The sequence below is a fragment of the Triticum dicoccoides genome, chromosome 6A (assembly GCF_002162155.2).
Source record: "Triticum dicoccoides isolate Atlit2015 ecotype Zavitan chromosome 6A, WEW_v2.0, whole genome shotgun sequence".
Lineage (NCBI taxonomy): Eukaryota > Viridiplantae > Streptophyta > Magnoliopsida > Poales > Poaceae > Triticum > Triticum dicoccoides.
The window spans coordinates 496,252,239-496,271,225 of NC_041390.1; the positions used below are offsets into that span (position 1 = coordinate 496,252,239).

Genomic DNA, 18,987 nt, shown 5'->3' on the forward strand with positions numbered 1-18,987 from the left:
TCTATTCAAGGAAAAATATTTTCACATGACATTGGAAATGTTTCATATTGCACGAACAAATATGATAAACTCGCTCATGTTAACTATTTTTCTGTGAAACAGAAGCATGACAATCAAAACAAAAATATAGACCATAAACAAAATTTAGTTATTTCCTGGAAAAAATTTAAAAATAGCATTAGTGGGATATGTATTGTTGAAACACATGAAGACCAGGACAAAAGAAAAGGGGGAAACGGAAGGGAAAAATGGGGAAAATGTTATCCAAAGAAAACAGAAAGTAAGCTACATGTGTCGAAGGAAGACGGAGTTTGCAGGAACGTTCCAAATTCAGTTGCAAGAACCTCCAAATAAACGCCAACAAGAAAGAAATGAGCATTACTTGCGCGCTTTGCACTCTTATCTCTTGCCTCTCTCAATCCATACATGTAGCTGCTTAGCAGCAGATCATGGACACTATCCTTGCCCATTAGGCCAAGAGAGTGAATCAACGACCAACAAACTTTCAATGGCATCCAACCATCGCCGCTTCCTCCTCTCCGGCGCCGTCTTGCTCTCGGTCCTCGCCGCCGTGGCCGCCCTGGAGAGCGTTGAGGACGAGTGCCGGCCAGGGGTGGCCTTCCCGCACAACGCGTTAGCCACCTGCCACACCTACGTGATCAAACGGGTCTGCGGCCGCGGTCCCAGCCTGCCCATGCTGGTGAAGGAGCGGTGCTGCCGGGAGCTGGCGGCCGTCCCGGATTACTGCCGGTGCGAGGCGCTGCGCGTCCTCATGGATGGGGTGCGCGTGGAGGGTGGCCACGTGTTGGAGGGCCGCCTTGGTGACAGGCGTGACTGCCCGAGGGAGGCACAGAGGGAGTTCGCCGCCACGCTGGTCACGGCGGCGGAGTGCAACCTGCCGACCGTCTCGGGGGTCGGGAGTACACTTGGTGCTACCGGCAGATGGATGACGATCGAATTGCCCAAGTAATGAAGCGGAGTACTCTACTGGCAGATGGAGTACTGTACATAGAATAAAAGTACTCAAGTGAGAACAAATAAATAAAGCTTGTGACTTGTGAGCTGTATGGTGTGGACTGTTAAATTGTTGTGGGTTGATGAATAAAAAGGGTTGGAACAAATTAAATTGTGATCGGTTCATGTACATGCACTGCTGCGGAAATTACAGATTTGATCGCCGCAAACCACTCCGAACCATGAGTCTGCGATTACTGATTAGCATATTGGATTCTCTAACTCTCATCTAAGTAAGAATTATATAACTCTCATCAAACATCTTCAGCATCCGATATGAAGCATCCTTTGTTTTTACCGCATGCTAGTGCGTCGTCGTCATTTTTCGCATTGGCCCTTTTATGTTTCTGTGTTGGGTCGTTTGGGCTTTCTCTGTTTTCATGTCTATTGAGCTGAGGTGTTTTTTTCTTTTTGTTACGGAGGTAGTAGCTGGTAACATATTCCGCTAACGCCCGAACGTTCGGGATTTGATCATGGCAAATCGAATGTTTTCAATGGCAATTTTCGTGACGCGAGGATGAAAAGTTTAGTTGGCAAGCATGACAAAATCATGTGTAGTGTATTTTTTTGTCTGGGAATTGTCGTGTGTGTCAACTAAACTTGTCAACCTGGTGTCACTAAAATTGCCAAGAAACGGTAATTTTCAGTTATTTGGGCCCGGCCCAATTAGGTGTAAGGAACCCGGTTTTACGAACCTTCTAGACTTTTCCTTTACGGCCCAATTTGGTCTTTTTAGTTTTTTTTACCTGTTATATTTACAAGTTCGTAAGGTTTTCTAACTTTTATTTTTTCTTCTTTTTCCTGTATTTTTTCAGTTTACTTTTTTTAAAGATGTTCACAAAAATCAAAATTGTTCACATTTTTATTAAATATCAAAAGTTCCAAAAAATGTTCAGATCTTATAAAAACATCTTCAAAAAGTTAAAAATGATATTGTTTTTGAAAAATGTTCTCATACTTTCAAAAATTATTTTTCAGAAATGTTCTCAAAATTTTTAAAAATGTTCCTGATTTGTTTGCACTATTTCAAAAATGTACGCATTTCCAAAATAATGTTCTCAAAATTTTCAAGAATGTTCGCCATTTTCAGAAAAATATGAATTCAAAAATATTCACATTCCTACAAAATGTTCAATAAATTGCATTTATTTTTTCATATATTCCAAAAATGATCTCAAAATTTCAAAAAAAAATCTGCCTTCCAAAAAATGTTCATTTTTTAATAAATGTTTTCCTGTGTTTTTTGAATAAAAAGGATAGAAAAAAGATGGAAAACGTAAAACCCACTAGGAAAATATCACTATGGTGTTGAAGCCACAACAGTACCTAGTCTACCTAATTGCTGTACTCGACCTTCTCGCTGCATCGGGAGCGCTAAATGTGTCGGCCTGCTCGCTCGCTACCATTGTGAAAGGTCGACCATTTGACGCAGTTAGCGTCAAATAGGACCTCTTGAGATGCAATTCTAGCCGATGAAGTTGATGTAATTTTTTGGGGAAAACATACTCCACTTTATTGATTAATAATGAAGCCTATAGGAATAACGAGATAACATGCAAGTTTATAAACCATATATGACCGCCCTTATAAACGAACGAGCAAGATTCAAACTCCTTCGACGTTTCATTTATCTCTTTGACATTGTACTAATTACTCCTAGAGTACCTTTGTTGTTATTAGGGACTACCATTTTGCAGCCTGATGCAACCTTTAAGCATTGAATGAGTAGATGTTTAGCAAGGAAAAGAGCTTTGCAGCACGCAAGCGCTTCCAGCGTACCAAGTTCTGTCAGATCAAGGAAAACAAGTGCAGGGGAACCAAGAAGTAAACCTGCATCATCATGACAAACCGCACTAACAACACCTCTTTGATCATCGTTACTCATAGATCCATCAACATTCACCTTGATAAATCCTTGAGGAGGAGGAATCCAAGATGCATCCCTGCTTGCGTCTACTGTGTTGTTGGTTGTGACACATCAAGAGCCGACAAAAATATGGATATAGAAATATGAGTGGCCAGAGGAATCTGGTGTTTGTCTTCATGTATCAGTTACGACGTGAAGACCGTATCGCCCAGAGTGCAATGGCTAGCTTGGTAAACTCCACATGTGATGAAGAATCAATCATGGAGAAGATCCAACTTCTCGCATCAGGCTCCATCATTGCAAGAATATGCTCCAGCAATTTCTGACTGGACAACACCCATACACATCAAGCCACATAGAATTAGAAAATGCATCCACGAGTCCTCGGCTCTGCAACTCGCGCGACATGAGAGGATACCATATTTCTGTCATTCAATATATCGGTCATGGGGAACGAGCATTGGGAAAGCCTCCACAGGAAGGCCTTCTGTCGGTGTTAAAACCGGCGGATCTCGGGTAGGGGGTTCCGAACTATGCGTCTAAGGCGAATGGTAACAGGAGGCAGAGGACACGATATTTACCCAGGTTCGGGCCCTCTCGCTGGAGGTAATACCCTACTTCCTACTTGATTGATCTTGATAATATGCGTATTACAAGAGTTGATCTACCACGAGATCGTAGAGGCTAAATCCTAGAAGCTAGCCTATGGTATGATTGTATATTGTCCTACGGACTAAACCCTCCGGTTTATATAGACACCGGAGGGGGCTAGGGTTACACAGAGTCGGTTACAAGGAAGAAGATCTACATATCCGTATTGCCAAGCCTGCCTTCCACGCCAAGGAGAGTCCCATCCGGACACGGGACGAAGTCTTCAATCTTGTATCTTCATAGTCCAACAGTCCGGCCAAAGGATATAGTCCGGCTGTCTGGAGACCCCCTAATTCAGGACTCCCTCAGTAGCCCCTGAACCAGACTTCAATGACGATGAGTCCGGCGCGCGGATTTGTCTTCGGCATTGCAAGGCGGGTTCTTCCTCCGAATACTCCATAGAAGATTTTGAACACAAGGATAGTGTCCGGCTCTGCAAAACAAGTTCCACATACCACCATAGAGAGAATAATATTTCCACAAATCTAATCTGCTGACACGTTTAGCAACATGACATCATGCCATGGCCCGGTCATTATTCGAACCGTTTTTCTCAACCAGCACTGCACATATCGCGAGGCGGTTTTCTTGACACATCTTGTCGAAGCAGAGATCGTGTCCCCCTTATTACGGGATTCTCATCAATACGGACGTGGGTAACCCAATCGTGCCCGTTGGTATGACTCCTTGATTTTAGGCAAGTCCCAAACGGCCACGAGGAGGACGCTTGATATTCACCCTCTTTATAAAGAGGCCAAGGCCTGTCCTTTTTTTCCCTCTCGTACTCAATCGAATCCTTCCCCCACCTCGAGTTCCAACACCCAAGGCTCAGGTCAGGCGCTTCGGACCTTCAACCATGTCCGGATCCAACCTTCAAGGTCGGTGGATGCCTTCCTCTGTCACAGAGGAAGACATCAAGAAGCTAAGAGAGGCCAGGTATTTGACCTTCGAAATCTCGCACAGGCTGCCTGCTCGAGGGCAGGTCATTCCCACTCTCGAACCCGGCGAGAGCGTTGTACTCATCTCTCACTTCCTTCGAGAGCTAGGCATCGCTCTGGATCCCTTTGTTAGGGGGCTCATGTTCTATTATGGGCTGGATTTCCATGACCTGGCCCCAGATTCCCTCCTTCACATCTCATCGTTCATCGTCGTGTGTGAGGTCTTCCTCCGCATTACCCCACACTTCGGCATGTGGCTCAAGACTTTCAATGTGAAGCGGAAGATGATCGAGGGGCGACACGCAGAGTGCGGAGGTGCCATAATAAGCAAAAGCACTAATGTTCCATGGCCAGAGGGTTCCTTCCCAGAGGTGTCCAGTTTATGGCAACGGGAGTGGTTTTATATCACGGCTCCCCGGGGTACCAAGTGGGTGGCCGCCCCTGCCTTTCGCTCGGGCCCCCCACCACAACTGACGTCATGGATCAACAAAGGGCTGGACTGGGGGCCAGTAAATGATGTGCCGATATTGCAGAGTCGCATCTGAGATCTCCTTGAGAGAGATGTCAGTCTGGTCACGGTAATGCAAGTCATGCTAGTTCATCGAGTCCCGCCTTACAAACATTGACCCCTCCGTATGTGGGAATTCAACCCGGAAGGACCGCGAACTATTCAGCACTTCCTCGGCATGACGCTCGAAGAGATGTACAAATTGTTCTTCGGACCACAAATAAAGTGTCCGTACACCATCGAGGATGCGGGTCTGAGCCGTAATCGCCCAGATACCCAAGTAAGTAATCCCGTGGCCGAACATGTTGTCTTTTTATTTATCACAACATCATTCTGAAAAGTCGCTCTTTGACCAGGACTGGGTAACAAAGGCGAAGATGATCAGGTGTTCGGCCCCCCTTCTCGAAGGCTCGGCCGATCCAATACTAGCCAGAATGCTCGAGCTGGCGCCTTATCAGGCGCCCTCAGGGGAAGATAAAGGGGGGGGATAAATAGGCTGAAAGCAGGCCTCACTCATTATTCATCCAAACTGGGGGAATTAGCACCTCCGCGAAGGAGGATAACCAGGAAGAAGAATCTGAAGTTCCCACTCCCCAAGGAAGGAAGATGACCACCTCTGAAGACCCGGAAACAAAGGTTTCCAAAGGGGGAAGAAATCTTCACCAGAGGGTCCTGCCTTGGAGGGTACTCTTGCCGCACAGTGCCTGCAAGGGGATCAGCCCTCTACCGAGCTGTAAGTAAACAAAAAGTACTTAATAGTAAAAATATCCTACATTACTTCTGAAGACAATAACCGAAGCATATATCTTGTAGTTCGGATCGTAGCCCTTCTCGACAGAGTTCGTTTTTGGGGGATCTTCTTCAGGAGATGATGGAGAGCGAAACACCTCCCCATGCCACCCCACCTCATGAGGCGGGCGACCCTGAAGTGTCGTCACGGAGGGTTTCTCCTGATCCGCCAAGGCCAGAGGGTAATCCTTCGGCCACCCGAAGTCCTCAGTATTCGGCTCCTAAAGAGATCAACAGAAAGAGTCCGGAACCGTCCGGTGTGCGATTGGATGCACTGAAGGATCTTCTGGAGCAAGCGGCCATCTCAGAAGCGCATTGTACACTAATGGGTACGGTGATTGAGAGGATTTCATCCGCCAAAAGCGGGTTGCATGAAGCTTTTATGAGTTTGCTGAAAGGCTTTGAGGTATGTGAAATAGTGTATGTTTTTTACAGTACCGCACACGTTAGGTGTTCCCTATGCAGATAGTAGCCCCTGAGACTCTGGTTGCCGTCGAGAACGGCGGCAAATAGAGGATCATAGTCCCAGGTAATAATCAGGCCGCCTTCATGTGCAGGTGGCTGAAGGTCCGGTGGCTAGCCGGACTGGTGAGTTTTCCGAGCTGAAGCGGCAACTTGATGCGGCAGATGCCGACATCATGCTTGTCAACAAGCGACTTGATGAGGCACGGGGTATGTGATTTCTCCGGTGATCGACACATAGTAAGAGGAGCATGATGCTAGTATCTGTAATATGTTGTGACTGCAGATGGAGCTGCCGCCGTGGAGACCCTTCGGGCGGAAATTGCCCAAGCCAAGGAACAAGCCAGGAATAGTGATGCGGCCGCTCTAAAGGCGGTCAAAGAGCTGAGGGCCGAACAGGCTGCGCATTGCCAAAGCAAGGAAAAAATAGCCAAGATGGCCGTTGAGTTGAAAGATGCCGCCGACCGTTACCAGCTTCTTGAAAAAGAAAGCCGAGCAAAGGCAACGGACCTGGAGAAGGCCATGGTAGCAGCCAAGGAAGCCCGCTCTAAAATCAGAGCGGCGAAGGAGGAGGTGCGTCAAGCTGGAGATATCGCGGCTAGGAAGCCCTTTTTGTTGCGGACGAAGTTTGGAGATCTGAAGTATGCCCCTCTTGATCAACTATGGAGTTCTGCAGATGCATACGTGGATTTGGCAGCCAGTGCTGTTGATGCGGCCGAGTACTTCAAGGATCAAAAAGATCGTGAAGTGGAAAGGCTATTTTGGTCACAGTTCCATGTTCCAGTGAGTCCACTGCTATTGAATGAGCAAATGGCCGAGTGGGCCGAGCTCCATGGGTTGTTCGGGCTTGCCATGAGGTCTGTTGTGGATCATCTGTGGCCGGAAGGGCCAAGGCCGAATAGTTATTTTAGTTTAATGCAACAGTTCCTTGGTGTTGTGCCGCACATCGACGCTATGAAGAGGTCGACGTGCATAGAGGGTGCGCGTATGGCACTTGCCCGTGTCAAGACATACTGGGCAGAGATGGAGGCCACCGCTTTGCAACCCAGAGTTCGGCCGTAGGCCGAGTATCTGCCGAGCACTACTTTGAAGAAGTCCTTGAAGGCGCTCGTTCAATAGAGGCTCAGTGCTCAAAAAATATTATGTACTAGTGACATGTATTCCCATTGTAAAAACAGTGTTTTATTGAATTATAAAGGCTGTGTTTATACTTTTGCCTGAAAGTATTATGATGACTCCTGTGCGGCCGTTTATGTATATATGTATATAACCTGAAAGTTTGCACTCGTTGGCTTCAGCCCCCACGCATATAATGCGGGGGTGTTCGCAAAAAACGCGTATTCACACTTGATCCAACGTCTTGGTCCATTAAGGAGGTGGTAGCGCAGCGGACGAGGCAATCAAACTATATTGCTTTAACACTTTCACTTAGCCATAGGAGTTTGATGGTGGGACTACTATAGCCCCTGGTACCTTCGCGCTCGTCCGAATACGGTGCGCGTACGTACATGACCGGGAAACGGCCCTTCGTTAATGCGGAGGGATCTCAAAGATTCCGCTAAGTCATCGAGTGGTTGACCAGTCTCGCGCTTTATCATGACAGTCAGTTTTCGGCTTTCTCTACTGAGGTGCTCATCCGGATGAACCAGGGCACAATCGCAGTAGTTCTCCCGGTGCCGTAGCCAATAGAGTGGAACGTAAGGTAGCAAAACACGGCAGCCGGGCAAACCTGACATTTGACCAAAGACATGATTCGGAGCTGATGCATATAAGGCCAAACTCGCGACGCCGAACACTCCCTAAGGTATTCGGTCTTTACAACATATACCGGGCTGAACAATGCCCTTAATAATAAACCCCGAGTGTCCAGGTACGTGCAATATTCTGACGTGACGAAATGCCAATAACGTCGGCATCCTTCTCGGTTGTATTGAGTATCCGGAGGATGTGAACAACAAGAGACAGTAAAAAAAAGGTTTACGCAGGGTCTTAATCTGAAAAGAAACCTTTGAGCGGGTCCCTGCTGCACGTCTGCGTCTGTGCCTCCGTTGTGCCATGTCCTTGACGGGTGTAGCACGATTGTCATCTGTAAAAGAGAAGAACTTAGGTGAAAGTTGTCATGCCAAAAAAATTGGTTATTCTCGATAAACCATTAAAATTCAAGATAAGTCAAGTTGAGCCGAACTAGCTCTGATTACACGCGGGAAGCCCCTGGTACCGTCTATGAGATTTTAACCATCAAACCAATCTCAGGTATATGTAGTGATGCGCCGGACTCGTCTAACCATGTCTGCGGTCTTGACGACCTATCATTTATTCTGGTTGGTGAGGCCGTCTAGTGCTCGGTTGTTAAAGTCGTCGCACGTTCTTCCGCACGTAGAGAACGCTCAATATTTACACTAACTGTTATGGTGCCACGTGGACTAGGCATCTTAAGCTTAAGAGAAGCGTAATATGGTACCGCATTAAAATGAGCGAAAGTTGTTCTTCCGAGTAGTGCTTGATAGCCGCTACGGAATGGAGCAATGTCGAAGTCTAACTTCTCACTTCGGTAGTTGTCGGGTGAACTGAATACAACCTCTAGTATTAGAGAGCCCGTGGAGCGGGCCTCTGGGTCTGGTATTACTCCCTTGAAGGTAGTATTACTGTGGCTGATTTTTGTCTGGTCTATCCCCATTTTGTGAACTATGTCCTGATATATCAGATTTAGGTCACTGCCGCCGTCCATAAGGACTCGTGTGAGATGGTATCCGTTTATTATTGGGTCTGACACCAAGGCAGCCAATTCTTCATGCCGGATGCTTGTCGGGTGATCCCTGCGATCAAAAGTGATCGGGCAGGCCAACCAGGGGTTGAACTTAGGGGTGACGGGCTCTACGGCGCGTATGTCTCAGAGTGCATGTTTGCTTCTCCTCTTCGTCACGTGGATCATGTTTACTGTTTTAACCTCTGGTGGGAATTTTTTCTGTCCTCCAGTGCTTTGCTGGCGAGGTTCGTCCTCGTCTTCGCTTGGTGTCTCCCTCCCCTTGTGTTTGGTGTTTAGCTTACTGGTCTGCTTGAAGACCCAGCATTCTCTGTGGGTGTGATTTGCAGGTTTATCGGGGGTGCCATGAATCTGACATAGTTTGTGTAGAATCTTGTTTAGGCTGGATGGTCCATCTCTGCTGCCTTTGAAAGGCTTTTTCCGCTAACCTTGTCGAGAGCCCCTGAATCCAGCATTTACCGTCGTATTATCTGGGTTGTCTTCTTTATTTCGACGCTTGCTTTTACTGCGTCGTGGTTTTCCATTGCCATCCCTGACTTCGGATGTGCTTGGGTCGCTGGTGCTACTACAGGCTGACCAGCTATCTTCGCCCGCGCAAAAGCGGGTCATGAGGCTTGTCAGGGTTGCCATTGTTCTCGGTTTTTCTTGGCTGAGGTGTCTGGCGAGCCATTCGTCTCGGACGCTATGCTTGAAAGCTGCTAAGGCTTCGGCGTCCGGGCAGTCGACGATTTGGTTCTTCTTAGTGAGAAACCTATTCCAAAGCTTTCGGGCTGACTGTCCGGGCTATTGAATTATATGACTTAAATCATCTACATCCGGAGGTCGGACATAGGTCCCTTGAAAATTAGCCCGAAAAGTATCCTCGAGCTCCTCCCAGCTTCCAATTGAGTTTTTGGGGAGGCTTTTCAGCCAATGCCGAGTTGGTCCTTTAAGCTTGAGGGGCAAGTACTTGATGGCATGGAGATCGTCTCCGCGAGCCATATGGATATGGAGGATAAAGTCCTCAATCCAGACCCTAGGGTCTGTGGTCCCGTCGTACGCATCTATGTTCACTGGTTTGAATCCTTCTGGAAATTCGTGGTCCAGCACCTCATTGGTGAAACATAGGGGCTGTGCGGCACCCCTGTATTTGGATGTATCATGGCGTTCGGACGGTTGTAGTATTCGGTTTTGATTTTGTGCCGGAGCGCGCTTCCTAGATCCATAGATGGATCTGGTCATACTGGATTTTTGGCGCAAGTCCTCACGTAGATCGTGTGTTGACTTATGCGCGGCCTTGTTAGCCGCTCTATCGCGGCCACAAGGTGGTTGATCCGGTCGGTTGGCCGTTTTATTTTTCGGTTGTGTGGGCTCTACGGCCTCATCGTCGAATTCAGGTAATAGCTTGCGCTTTGGATAGCTCTTTGTGTGGTAACTTCCACCATATTTTTCTTCGTTATCGAGCATTCTGTTCCACCTGCTGTTGAGCGTATTTTGTGCGGCCTTAAGCCTTTGCTTCTGCTTCTTCAGACTCCTCGCTGTGGCAATAAGCCTTCTGCGGAGTTTCTCTTGTTTCAAGTGCCTTTCCGGGAGGATGTGTGCATCTTCGTCCGGACTGTTTTCCTCCCCAAAGGGGGGTTGATGAGGTTTATCCTTGGCGTCGCCGTGTTCGGACATCGGATCCATACTATGTTCACCGTTTGCAGTTTCATCGTGCTCTGCCGCTGGGTCAATGTGGTCGCCGTTTCCTCTGGAGTCGACTGGAGTGTTATTTTCTCTCGCGTTGTTATCGCTGTTTTTACCGAGGCGGGATTTTGAGTGGCGCCTATGCTGACGCTTTGCTTGCTTCTCAAGGGAGCTATTCTTCGCTGCATCCTGCTGTTCTTCATCATTGTTTTCTTTGGGTGTATCCACCATGTATATGTCATGTGGTGAAGTGGTTGTCCAGCGCCCTGTAGGCACTGGTTCCTGTTCCTCTCCTGCATTGTCGTCCATGTCGTCGATGTCTTCGGAGTCGAAGTTGAGCATGTCGGTTAAATCGTCGACAGAGGCTACTAAGTGGGTGGTGGGTGAGCAGCCAATTTCTCCGTCGTCCGCATCCCATTCTAGTCGGACATAGTTCGGCCAAGGATCTCCTGACAAGGAGAGAGACTTTAATGAATTTAGCACGTCGTCAAAAGGTGAGTGCTGAAAGATATCCGCGGAGGTGAACTCCATGATCGGCGCCCATCGGATTCGATAGGCACGGACGCAGGCGGCTCGGAGTCCGTGGCCGGAGACGAATCCTGTGGTTCGGCAACACGGCTCTCGTAAGGGGTGAAGTCAGTATCCGGCTCTATCGCCACTAAGAGTGCGGCCTTCATGGCGGGGTCTATCCACCCGTCCTCGGATGGCGCAATTTGCTCCGGATTGAAGGCCGGAGTAGTTGCAGGTGTGATCTCCCGAACACTGTCCGACGGCACAGCTAAATCATGCTCGTCGTGATCGTGCGGCGCATCTGACATGGGCTTGAATCCGTCGAAGATCAAGTCTCCGCGGATGTCGGCAGTGTAGTTTAAGTTTCCGAACCTAACCTGATGGCCAGGGGCGTAGCTCTCGATCTGCTCCAGATGGCCAAGCGAGTTGGCCCGCAGTGCGAAGCCGCCGAATACGAAGATCTGTCCGGGGAGGAAAACCCCATCCTGGACCGCATCGTTAACGATGATCGAAGGAGCCATCAAGCCTTACGGTGACGGCATAGTGGAACTCTCAATGAAAGCACCAATGTCGGTGTCAAAACCGGCGGATCTCGGGTAGGGGGTCCCGAACTGTGCGTCTAAGGCGGATGGTAGCAGGAGGCAGGGGACACGATGTTTACCCAGGTTCGGGCCCTCTCGATGGAGGTAATACCCTATTTCTTGCTTGATTGATCTGATGATATGAGTATTACAAGAGTTGATCTACCACGAGATCGTAGAGGCTAAACCCTAGAAGCTAGTCTATGGTATGATTGTATGTTGTCCTACGGACTAAACCCTCCGGTTTATATAGACACCGGAGCGGGCTAGGGTTACACAGAGTCGATTACAAGGAAGAAGATCTACATATCCGTATTGCCAAGCTTGCCTTCCATGCTAAGGAGAGTCCCATCCGGACACGGGACGAAGTCTTCAATCTTGTATCTTCATAGTCCAACAGTCCGGCCAAAGGATATAGTCCGGCTGTCCGGAGACCCCCTAATCTAGGACTCCCTCACCTTCAATTTAGAGGGGACCTTAACCCGCCACAACTTTATACATGCCTTTTATTATCTAGCATTATATAATGCACTAGAACAAAAATCAAGCCATGCTTCTCGGTCATCTTGGTCATGATCAACATCCTATAGGCTGGCCGAACTGTGAATTCCCCCTTCTTCTCATGGCCACATGCCCAAAAATCTGAAATTTATCCGGTACTGAGTGGAATGTTTAAATTGGGTCGGCATCAATCGGCAAGAAAACATCTCAAACTACCTATTGTTTCCCTCTAAGAGAGCTTTCATCAATTAACTCACTAACAGGCTAAGGTTGACCGGATCACAAGAAAACTATAGGGCACATAGCATAGTCACACGGGATCCAGTTGTATTGCCATATTTCGTTGTTTTCCCATCCCCTATGCGTCCGATCAAACCATTCTTCACCATCTCCATAGTCAACTTACCGTTAGGAGCTGAATTGTTGAATGACACAAAAAGTGTGTTCCAACTATGAGGCAAGGAACTCAGCAACAACTATGAAGTAGACCCACGGCTCTGCATGGCATGGGTGGTGACTTTGTGCCGCAAGGGTGACGAGTTCGCCAGTCCGGTCGTGGGGTGTTTACATGATTGTCCCTTAATCAATCTGTGGTGGGTTGGGGGGGGGGGTGCACGGTTGTCCCTTAATCAATCGTGTGGTTGAGTGTGTGTGGTTTGTCGTCGGTTTTCCTAAATTAATCATGGATTGTATTGGGTTTTCGTCTGGTTATCTCAGATTAACCTGGTAATTCTCTTCTTCTTACTGAAATGCAGGAACCATGCCCCTCTTGAGGTGTCCTAAAAAAAAGATTGATCGGTGCAATGCAAGTATATGGATCCCTTTTGAGGGAATTTTATTACTTGACATGATATGTCTGTTAGAAATGACCAGGCAGGCATAACCCGAGAAGAAATCCCAGCCGGCACATCGGTTCAGCTTTTCACACGCGGATTAAGAGATACCAACACACACGCACTCACGCGCCCGCATGCTCCAGCATGGAGCATGCACTCATCGAGCATGCACTCATCGACCACTCTCACTCCATGTACACAATAATGATGCCCTGCAGCATAGGCTTCCGTTTCTGTATTTAGCGCAGAAGGAGCAAGAAAGGCACGGCGAAGAAGAGGAGCGGCGCTGCGCGTGCGGCCACACCAACTCCGCCCACTCCCAACCACCTCATCCTCGCCGCCGCGTTCTTCTGTGCGCCCGTGCTCGGCGCACTCGACGCGCCACCTGGAGATCACATCAACCACGTTATTTAGCTCCAAATTCCAAAGAGCAAACCGTCAACCACATCACTACTGGCTGAAAATCTTTAGAAGACTATACTAGTAGTGTGTTATGCCGATCTTTGATTAGTTGATGCAACAGGTTTATGCCGTGCAGTGACATGTCTTCCATGTTTTTGGAGGCATGCTAGATTGCTATTGCTACTCCTAGCTAACGTCACATGACACTCCTACTTCAGCACTGTTGGGCGGGCTGGTTCTAGCACATAAATTTCGCACGTCACGTCAGGCTCCAACGCCGAGCGGCACTGCTGTCCAGTAGCGGTCCAGCAGTTTCTTTTGTATTTCGTCGAATTAATTGTAACTAGATTGTTGGCGATGTTAATCTGCATCAATCACTTCACAATTATTAAGTCTCAGCTGATCGACTCGACTGAACGGGTGCATGCACATCATCAATTATGCGTCTGCACTATAGAACTCCCTTCTTCAGCGGGAACAATTGTCCGTTTTCTTTTCCTTTTTTATTTAAAATGAACCATTGTATATATAACTAAATAATCCTTGTAAAGCAATCAATTGGTAGGAGGAGAATAACTCACTTGGGCTGCTCTGGGCTGCCTGCTGCTTGGCAAACTGCTCGAAGACCTCCGCGTCCTTGGAATTGGGCGGCAGGTTCAGTAGCCCTGTAAACGAAACGTTGGATCCACAACAGGAGCACGCTTTGTTAATTACCAGCAAACAAAATGAGCTTACATCTTTCCCGCAGCGCTATAAATCCTAACCCTAGTCCTAGTAATGAAGGTTATCATGTGATAATGTAATTCATTCATGTCATGTATGAACGCTGATCACATGTCAACCACTGCAACGCTCGTACCTACGGCGTTTAACCGGTGATCATGGCCAAGGTACTAAACAACTTCTCTTCCTTTTGCAGGGATACAAATAGCGACACGTGCATCTCAACTACACTCACAATGTTGGTATATCATAAAGACAGGACATTCTTTCTATGGGAAACGGCGTTCCCGTCGATAGTGAGGCATCTGTAATGCGTCAATCTCAAGACCCATCAGCTTACTCTCTGGGAGATGCTTATAGGGATAAGGGTATATGCATATAAGTTCATCAGGATGAATATATGTATGTGTTTATTAACGTACGCATTGTTTTTTCTAAGCTACACAGTACCCGTTGTTAGTGAGGGGTGTGGCAACAGCATTCATGGACCGCATAGAGAAATGCTAATAGGCCGCTAATTTGGACGCTCCCGGTGGTGGGCGAGATATTTTCCTCCTCTTCCCGCGTAACCTCTGGTGGAGCGTCCGCGCGACCATCCCGGGCTCTGCCGTGAGAAATTTGGCATCGTCCTGCTGCTAATATCTCTTCTAATCCCCTGACTTCGCTAGTCTTCATGACTATGTCTTGTTTGTGATCCCGTTTGGTGCTCCGCCACTGCGTGTAACCCATGTTCTGACACGTTGCTACCATCGTATCGCGGCCGAGCACGTACAAATTACGGGCCTAGAAAAGCATATCTCTTAATGTGGGTGCTGCTTTAAGCGGTGGTGGCGTTTGAAACTGAAGCACGCCATCATGATCCCACTAACATCGACCAAGTGCGTCCACTCCGTATGAACATGAACGCAGTTGCTACTTCTCTTGCCATATGATGCGATGATACATATCGTTCCAGATTCTTTCATAGTAAGCTTTGAGGGTGGAGGACGTACTTGGGCAGTCGGAGATGTTGGCGGGCGCGCCGCAGGCGGCGGGGAGGCCGAGCGCCCTGGTGACGTTGAGCTTCAAGTCCAGACCGGGGTCGTCGCGGTCCTTGACGAGCACGCACAGGCACTTGGGGCTGGTCTGCAGCACCGTCTTCAGCCCCCCGCAGCAGTCCGGCGTCGGCGCCTGCCCCTGCCCCTGTACGAACGTCAGGCACGTCGCCAGCGCCACCAGCTTGTCCGAGCACTCCGCCCGGTCCGCCGCCACGTCCGCCCCCGCCGCCGCCACGGCCACGGCCACCACGGCCGCGGCGAGAAAGACTCTCGATCCCATATGGAAGCTTAGCTACGAGGTACTAGAAACCAGGGTTGACGGTGCTCGCGGTCGCAGGGCTTGGAGGGCAGACGATGGTTAAATAGGGCCCGAGCGCGTACGAACGAGCTGAGTGCGCGATGGTGCGGTTGCGGCTGTGGCGTGGTGTAGTGGTGTGGCCGGGTCGGCAAGCGTGCGGGGCAGCAGGAGGTGGGACTAAAGATTGCACATACAGCTTCTTTTTTTTTGAGACAATCTTGCCATACATGAGCCTTCGAAATTTACTTGCTGAGAATTCGCCTGGGCCAGGCCCACTAATAATTCTAACAGAAACGACCATATCATATCGGCTACCACCACGAAGGAACGGTGGAATGCGTGCTCTGCTTCGACACGCTTGCGCCTCGCTCAGGCCCCTACCCCATGTCCAACAAGCCGGTGCCGTCCTTCCTCCGCCCCACCGAGGCCGTCCTTGTTCTGGTCCTGTCGTGTACAGCGCGTTGGCGACGGACACGAAGGCCGGTGGAAGTCCAAGGCAAGGGCGCTGCTGAAGCTGCTCAAATCCAAGTGAATTAGAGTTGAGGTACTCACTAGAGTTAGTGTTTGGAAGTTAATGTTGCAGTTAAAGACTTGGATGTTCTTGTAAGTTCTGCACCAAGAATCTCTGCCCGTGTCATAGTAGTATTCAATAATGTTCTGCCAATATTGATGTTAAATGTGACTCTGTAAGCTGCCCCGCTCCCCGCTCCCCCGCCGACAGCCACTCCGGGCCCGGCGGCCACCCCTCCGCGCCCCGGCGCCGGCCACCCCGGCATCGCCGTCCACCGTATGGAGTCCACCCCCCAGCCGCCGCCGGCCGCGACCGCGTGCGACGCTGGCTCGATGACAGCCCGTCCTCCGCGGACTCTTCCTGCCGGCCCTCCCAGCCCAGCTCCTACCGCCACGCGCTGTGCGGCGACCACCTCGTGTCCTCCGAGGCTGGCTCCCCGCCCCCTGCCCAGCTGGCGCCCGTCCCTCGCGCCGCCCCGAGATCGGAGATCCACCGCGTGTGCGACGCCCTGGACGCGCGCGACGCCTCCCCAGAGCCTTGGGTGTAGGTCCGCGGCAAGCGGCCTCGCAGCCCCCGTCTCCGACGTGTTAGAGTTGTGTCGAATATTATTATACAACGTAGCTTACAGTTGGACTTGATTTTGAACTGTGTGTAGACAAGGTAGGAGTTGTGTCCTAATAGGACACTTATATCTTAGGCCTCTCATATATATCGGGGTAGACACACGATGTAACCAATGCCAACATAATAGCACAGGCACGCGGGGGAGCCAGCGGCGTGTGCCGGCGCCCGGGCGGCCGGGGTGCGGTATTGTAGCGGTGTAACGGGGAGGAGCGCCCATAGTCAGGCCCCGAGGATGTAGCCATGATGGTGAACCTCGTTAACAAATCTCGGTGTCATGCTCGTGTGATTCCTTGATCCTCGAATGATCTACGGTATGCCTTAAATTTATTCTAACAAATGGTATCAAAGCAAGGTTGCAAGGTCTGGAGATTGCGGATCGTTGATCTGGAGAAGATCATGGTTGTGGACAAGGTCGACGACAGCGGCGTGATTAGGCGGCACTGGAGGTTGCCGGCAGTTCAATGTCGTGGATAGATCGGAGTGGATATGTGTTAGGCTCGATCAGAAAGTCTCGGCCTGTATAGCAACGACGGCGAGAATCGAAAGCAATGTGTGCCCTCAAAAAAAAAGAGAATCGAAAGCAATGTGAAGCATCGGGCGGTATTCGTGGGAGGTCTTCGTGTTGGCAGGTCGGATCGGTACCACATTAATCCGTCGTTTTGGCGAGTCCGAAAGCGTGTGCACAAAAGGCGAAGGCGGCAGCAGAGATCGATTCAATCGATGGCAGTGCTGGAGCGCTAGGTCAGGCGCTGCAGTGCGCTGACGCGCGTGCGGCTCGAGCAAGGGCCGGTCCAAGTGGAAGAGATGAGGCCATGTGGGTTGTTTGCCTCGATTGACTAGGGCCACTGGTGGACACGGGGCCTGGTGCATCGCTTCGTCCAGGCGAAGCAGGAGCAGGCTGCGCGTGAGAGCCGCGGATGCATGCGATCGGAGGCTGAGACAGTCTGAGGCACGAGACCAGGACGCGTGCGTACGAGATTTGTTTGGAAAAAAGAGATTGGCACAAGGACCGAACCAAAGAATAAATACCCGTGTAACCTTCCTGCGTGCGTGTATTTATTCTTTGGTTTTCTTTGCTGGTACACATTTATGTATGGATGGTGATGGTCAGAGTGAAGGCTTGAGGAGTCTGGAGCGTGTTGTGCAGGGATAATGCAAATATAGGGCGTCAAGCAATGCAAGGAGATATGCGGGCGTCATGACGCAAGGTGGAGCATGGTTGCAGTCGGATATTTTTCGGCTGGGTCGGACTGGATTGTCTGATGGACTGACGTGGATGTTGGTCAAAGCAGAAGATGGCGGTGTTTTCAACGACGACGACATAGGAGCGTGATGCTGATGGTGGCCGACTTCTGGGGCGTGGAAACACGTGGTGCAGGCCTGAGGGCTTGTGCGGCTTCGACGAGACTATGACGCAGTGTTGATTCAAGGTGGTGTACACACGGAGCTTGAAGTCAACGGGGCGTGAGGGTGGACTGATCATCTACCATGGAGTCATTTTGAAGGTGGAGCTGGAGTCTGGCGAAAGACTTCACTCTGTGCTGATGGAGGGGCTACGGCGTAAATGCATGGAGAGTCGAAGCCTATTTCAGCGGGATAGCGAGAGACATGTGGATCGAACTGGGGCCCAATGGTCTGATGGAGGCGTGATACTCGGCATCGATCGGTGATGATCGATGGTTCTCTGCAATGGGGGTTGAGTGATGTAGGTTCGCGACCTCGGGAGACTCGACCAGGACAGCAAAGGCTCGACGCGGTGATAGCGGCGAGGCATGCGGTAAGCATGGGACACAGCGACAGGCCAAGGCACTGGTGGTCAGGCATGTGGTCAGACAAAGTGTGCAGGGGTGCTGAAGCAGTGTTGACGAGTAGCAGATTCAAGTTGGTTATAGGGTCTATCGGTGCCGGTTAATGGACAGGAGTTGACCATGGAGAATCTGAGAAAGTGGTGGAAAGTCTGAAATTGTCAAAAGCTGGGAGAGTACATGGCCGTATATTCTGTGGTGTTCAGTGCACATGGCAAAGTGCAGATGAGAAATACAAAAGGAGGCGGAGTGCTATTGTTGTGGGACATGCTAGAGACTATCCGGAAGAAGGGTGAGACAAGTGCGAATTTGACTCAGGGTGACACATGGCGACGGTGAAATTCCTTCAAGTGTCATACAAGCAGTCAAGAAAGAGCGGTGACGTTAAGTTCAGGTAACTCTTATATGTGGCGTTCAATATGTGGGTTGTTCATTTTCACGCAGACAGTGGTCGTTGTGTGATGGCGTTGAACGGATACTCCGGAAGTTGGGAGTACAAAG

At 49.6% G+C, this 18,987-nt stretch overlaps 2 protein-coding genes across 2 annotated transcripts; one reads left to right on the forward strand and one right to left on the reverse strand.

The window, feature by feature from the left end:
- The first annotated feature begins 402 nt into the window (after positions 1-402).
- Positions 403-1,140, forward strand: LOC119319444 (alpha-amylase/trypsin inhibitor-like). The gene has a single exon (XM_037593927.1). It carries the CDS (start codon positions 509-511, stop codon positions 968-970), a length of 462 nt encoding a protein of 153 aa, XP_037449824.1. The 5' UTR covers positions 403-508; the 3' UTR covers positions 971-1,140.
- Positions 1,141-13,041: 11,901 nt separating this feature from the next.
- LOC119317452 (protein YLS3-like) lies at positions 13,042-15,683 on the reverse strand. Its single transcript, XM_037591911.1, has 3 exons — positions 15,204-15,683; positions 14,070-14,153; positions 13,042-13,471 (listed from the first exon to the last, which is right to left on the reverse strand). Exons 1-3 carry the CDS (start codon positions 15,526-15,528, stop codon positions 13,326-13,328), a joined length of 555 nt encoding a protein of 184 aa, XP_037447808.1. The 5' UTR covers positions 15,529-15,683; the 3' UTR covers positions 13,042-13,325.
- Positions 15,684-18,987: the final 3,304 nt, after the last annotated feature.